The sequence below is a fragment of the Sinocyclocheilus grahami genome, unplaced genomic scaffold (genome assembly GCF_001515645.1).
Source record: "Sinocyclocheilus grahami isolate Dianchi unplaced genomic scaffold, SAMN03320097.WGS_v1.1 scaffold13765.1, whole genome shotgun sequence".
Classification (NCBI taxonomy): Eukaryota; Metazoa; Chordata; class Actinopteri; order Cypriniformes; family Cyprinidae; genus Sinocyclocheilus; species Sinocyclocheilus grahami.
This window is the reverse complement of record NW_015515049.1, coordinates 1-5547: the sequence shown is the minus strand read 5'-3', so window position 1 is coordinate 5547 and position 5547 is coordinate 1. Positions and strand designations below refer to the sequence as shown.

Below are 5547 nucleotides of genomic sequence, written 5' to 3'. Positions count from 1 at the left end.
AAAAAGAAAAGGTGCGCTTCAAATACAGTCAATGTACCAAAAAATTTCACTCAAATGTCATCTTTAATTACATTTAAAGTAAGGAGGGGCTATCAGACAAAATATCCTTATATAATTCATACACTAGACGGCAATGTACAATAAATGTATATTGTATAGTGCATCATTTAGGACACAACTCCTGTTACTGTGTTAGACCATACTGTGAAGTTTTTAGTCAGATACATTTCAGTTTTTGTATCGTGGCTCCTTTTTCAGCAGGTTTTTTGACATATTTTCAGAAAGAGAGGAGCAATTTTTTTCTGTTGAACAGGAGAGAAATCACATATGGGATTTCTTTAACACCTAGAAAGCAATGAGATTAAATAGAGAGCAAATTGAGACTCTTGTTTACAGTATTGCTTCTGCTGGTTTTTCTCCAATAATCGCACATCTCAACAATTTTGCAAACTGTGCTCAGATTTGCCAAGATACTAAAATCTGCATTAAAAAGTCAAAAAATCTCAAAATCAACTCGAACTTTTTTCATCAAACTCTTAAAATCAAATAATCTAATCTGCTATCCACATTCAATTTGTCTTGCATGTCACTAATTTGACATGTTTGTTTCTTCGTGGGAACAGAGTTGGACAAATTGAGCATTACATCACTTGATCACCAACAGTGAATGGGTGCCATCAGAATGAGAGTCCAAACAGCTGATAAAAACATCACAATAATCCACAAGTAATCCACATTACTCCAGCCCATCAATTAACATCTTGCGAAGCAAAAAGCTATGTTTGTAAGAAACAAATCCAGCATTAGGAGTTAGGACCTTTTAACTTTAAACTGAACTGTCATTTCTGAGTCCATATCCAAATTAATGCTTCTTCCAGTGAAAAAGTTCATCCCCTGTTTTAGATCGTTTTCATCTGTGCATATTTCTCTCCTGAGATTTATTTCTTACAAACACACAACTTTTCGCTTCACAAGACGTTAATTGATGGACTGGAGTGGTGTGGATTACTTGTGGATTATTGTGATGTTTTTATCAGCTGTTTGGACTCTCATTCTGACGGCACCCATTCACTGCATTGGATCCATTGGTGAGCAACTGATGTAATCCTACATTTCTCATCATTTCGCAAAACTCTCTACATATTGGATGGCCTGAGGGTGAGTAAATTTTCAGCAAATTTTCATTTTTGTCTGAACTATACCTAGTTGTAACAGTACTAGTTAGCAGGGTTAGTAAGTCACTGTGATTCCCCTCAGCAGCTAGAGATAATTCTGGTAAAGTCTCAGTGGGGGTGGGAAGGAGACAGACACTAATTCCGTCTTTCCTAATCCTCCATTCTGCAAGTCTTCTACGGTCATTGACAGAGTCCAGTACAACACAAGCTAACAATTTTAGCTCTCTATCACACTCATAAACCCCTGAATATGGGAGAGGGATTGTCAGCACAGTGGTAATCGTGATTTAAATACATATCCATAAACCTGTGGAGACAACGGGAGAATGTAAGACAACCAAGACGGGACAGAAGTCAAGATGGGTGAAGCTCCAAAGGTACGTTTGTCACTTTCTCTGTGTTGGTATCACCACCTAGTATATTTGTGATCAGAAAGCCCAGAATAAACTATTCAATAATTGTCTTTGCTAGATACAGTCATTTACACATTAATTTAATGGACATGCAATTATACATTTGAAATGTAAGTTAATTTGGATTCAGCGTCTGACAAATGTGTAAGCATAGTATGTTCAGTAATCTGGATAAATGTTGTACTCTTAAGGTGTGAGTTCAATCTAGTCTGTTCTGGGATGATTAGTATCGTCTTATAGAAAGAAAGGGGCCTAAGCAATCAGCGATAGGTCACGTGACCCAGATAAATCTCATTACTATAAGCCTTAACCACATGAATGGGGCCTGGCAGACTGATCTGTGCATTACCCTGAGAAACTGCATCTGATAACGGTGCAATAGTCAACAATTGGAATGCTAACTTAAACTGCAGCTTTCTTAAATACATGCTTCCTATACATACATGCCTAGAGGAAATTTGCTAAAACAAAGCACCATTAGCTTAATCTGTGCTTGAGAAAATACTCCTGCATGCTAGTTTCCTTACTGTTTAAAGAAGTAGAACATTAGTATTATTGCATTTTTATTAGGCAATTTTGCATTTGATTTAAAAGTGTTATCTAGACAAGAATCACTATTATTACTCATACGGGGGCTAGGGATTTAAATAATCCAGTGTTATTTTAGTATGATTAAGAAACTTTATAGTTTTAATAATATTTTTGTTTATTCAAATTTTTGTTCAGGTTTTAGTAAATTTGTTGTTTTGTAAGTTTTATTAATTTCTTTCATTTTTTATTTATTATGACTACATAGCATTTATCAATTGTATCTCTTTATTTATTTTAGTACTTTAATAAGCTAAACAAAAATGATAGAAATGACTAGCTGAAATAAAAACCATTTGTTTTTAACAAGTTTAATTTTTTATGTTATTTCAGTTAAATGTCAACATTTGAGTAATAACCCTAAAATATACCTCTAAATAAATAATTGATCAAACCACACTTTTATAAGCAATAGATTTACATTTTTGGCTGGAAAATGCCGACACATTGACTCCCAGACCATTCCGGAAATGTTAGTTTGTGGCTTTAAATAATAAAATCTATCAAGAAGTGTTCCTAATAAGTAGCAACATAACAAGTATCATTAATAAACCATGGTGCTAGCGATGCAAAGATACCTCAAATGCGATGTAATTTGCTTTGAATAAAAGTCAAATGCATAAACGTGAATGTAAGAATGTTCCTAAAAACATTAGAAACTGTTAATGGTAAAAAGTTATAAAAATAACACAATTTAATCAGGTTCAAAACATTTCCTGTTGTTGTTGGCAAAAAGTAAACATTTTAACAATATAAACTTAGTATGCTTGAATAATGTGTGTGTTTGTGCTTTTTAGGGTTTGCTCTCTGTGATGCAGAAGCTAAAGGGATCCGCAGAGCTGGAGCTCAGGATAGTTCTGCTGGGTCTGGACAACGCTGGTAAAACCACACTGCTCAAGTGTCTCGCCTCGGAGGACGTGAACACCATCACACCAACACAGGTGAGTCTAAACAAAACCAGCCCTGCTGAAAAGCCCAACATGAGCCGGCAGGTTTAGCCTTGTGGAGATCTTCTAGTTTGCAGCTTATCCTGACCAAGAAATGCTCACTTAAACAAGAAGAGACCATCTGACTGGCATCAAGTTTTGAAACTACAGTATCCTAACTGAAATAGTACCTCATACGTTAGCGATTTGGAACACTTCTTTAAAAATAAAGGGTTCACAGCAATGCCTTAGAAGAACCATTTTTGGTTCTCAAAAGAACCTTCAAGCTCTTAAAATAACCTTTTTTTTTCTTAGTGTGATCATTAGTTATTTCATAAAGCAATATTTGGTAACACTTTATTTTGTGTCCTTGTTACACGTTACACGTACTTACTATTGTAATAATAAATTATGCATAATTACATGCCAGTAAAACTAAGCCGAACCCTAATTCTAACCCTAGTAAGTACATGTAGCTAATTAATATTACTCAGTACTTATATAATTACACTGTAAGGACACCTTAAAATAAAGTGTAACCCAATTTTTAATTGAGATATTAGTACATATAAGTGAATGTATAAGTGTTACCAATACTATTGTATCAAATTACATATTGTTTGATTTGCAAATGATACAAGTTATTTTGGGTGATGTTGACCAGTAAGATGTTTCCAGGGCTTTAACATCAAAAGCGTTGCCTCTCATGGGATGAAACTGAACGTGTGGGACATCGGCGGACAGAGAAAGATCCGTCCTTTTTGGAAAAAATACCTAGAAAACACAGATTTATTGGTGAGAAGCGACTGCATTCACGATACCGATTTTTTGTGTCAACTGTCACTATTTGCTATGCTAATAAACACGAGATGTTTGGTGGTTCATCTGCAGGTTTATGTCATAGACAGCGCTGACAAGAAGCGGTTTGAGGAAACAGGATTGGTAAGGCCGGAAATCACATGCAAATACAATTCCTAGAATCTTCCCACAGGACAAAGGTTGTTTCTTTGTTACTTGTATATGTTAGTGGTGAACTGTGTTCAATTACACAATAAAACATGGTACAACATATTAGCCTACAGTGGGGTCCAAAAGTCTGACACCTTATTGAAAATGTACAATTTCTGTCATTTAAACCCATAAATAAACATACAATTTTAGGATCTTGTACATTTTAAAGCAAAACAAGTTTAATCTAGGCTATCTATCTATGATGTAATCGGTGTAAACTGTAAACAGCTTGGCAACAACACATCACATAATGTTACATTTACAAGATAGAATGGCAGGATTTGACTACAGACTTGTGGAGGCCACTGAATATTGTGACCTAAATTTGAATGCTGGTGTTACATGCATGTCTGTAGGAGCTGTCAGAGCTGACAGATGAGGAAAATCTCGCAGGCGTTCCCATTCTCATCTTTGCGAATAAGCAGGATCTAGGTACGGCGTCTCTGGCCAGCGAGATCGCCGAGGGTTTGAACCTGCACACATACAGAGACCGAGTCTGGCAGATCCAGGCCTGTTCGGCGGTCACAGGAGAGGGTGTGCAGGTGAGGGACAGCAGGGTAACTAGTATCACAATGGTGGCCAAAATTATTAGAACACCAGTATTTTCACCAGCTAAAAATTAAGTCAGTTATTTCTATCTTTTGCTGCATAGTGTGTCAGTAGGAAATATCCGTTTACATTTCCAAACATTCATTTTTCAAAACAGAATTCATTGTTCTAATAATTTTGGCCACCACTGTATATCTAATTACATTATAGCAGCCTGAGGGGTGAAAACTGCATACCAGGTACAGCCATCATCTAAATCTTCCTATATTTTCTCGGTGTATTTTCAGGACGGTATGAATTGGATCTGTAACAACCTCGTCAACAGGAAGAAATGAACCTTTCTGCCATATAACACCTCGTCGACTGAACAAGCATATAACAACACCCGTGCGATAACAGCATGATTTCCATGTAATCAGTACAATAAGCTCAAAGGGCTCTAAAGGTGTTCGCATTTTCCTTTAAATATACTGTTTGTATGTAAAAGAATAATTGGTTTTATTTTTAAACACTTGCCTTTAGTGTCTCCGTTTAGTATTTTATGCACTCATTTTAAATTTTACAATTTGCATATACTGTGTATGAACTAGAGACAGAGTTTAGAAAAGCAATTAGAAATGGGGTGCATTCTACAGACAGACATCTCTCACAAACAATAATTGCATACTATTTTGTTTGAGTAGGCCTGTTTTCAAATAAATCATGGTATTGCACTGTACTTTCGAACTGGCTGTTGGCAATTAGTGGATCATCAGAGAAGATTTTGTCTTGGTGTCTGTTCTTGTTTTCCTTAGAATAGCAAATTAATCAAATAAATAAACACATTTACTGTACATATCAAAGTAACTTATTACCAGTGTTGGGGGTAACTCATTACAAGTAATG

General features: G+C 35.7%; 1 protein-coding gene across 1 annotated transcript; it reads left to right on the top strand.

Annotated features, from left to right (window-relative positions):
- The first annotated feature begins 1285 nt into the window (after positions 1 to 1285).
- Positions 1286 to 5521, top strand: LOC107579046 (ADP-ribosylation factor-like protein 3). Its single transcript, XM_016264930.1, has 6 exons — positions 1286 to 1552; positions 2974 to 3117; positions 3781 to 3897; positions 3994 to 4044; positions 4470 to 4655; positions 4950 to 5521. Exons 1-6 carry the CDS (start codon positions 1535 to 1537, stop codon positions 4995 to 4997), a joined length of 564 nt encoding a protein of 187 aa, XP_016120416.1. The 5' UTR covers positions 1286 to 1534; the 3' UTR covers positions 4998 to 5521.
- Positions 5522 to 5547: the final 26 nt, after the last annotated feature.

Bases quoted from the DNA above. Each gene is read 5' to 3' on its own strand.
- LOC107579046 (XM_016264930.1), top strand. The intron at 3,898-3,993 runs GTGAGAAGCGAC...GTTCATCTGCAG, and splicing joins TAGAAAACACAGATTTATTG to GTTTATGTCATAGACAGCGC. The intron at 4,045-4,469 runs GTAAGGCCGGAA...GCATGTCTGTAG, and splicing joins GGTTTGAGGAAACAGGATTG to GAGCTGTCAGAGCTGACAGA.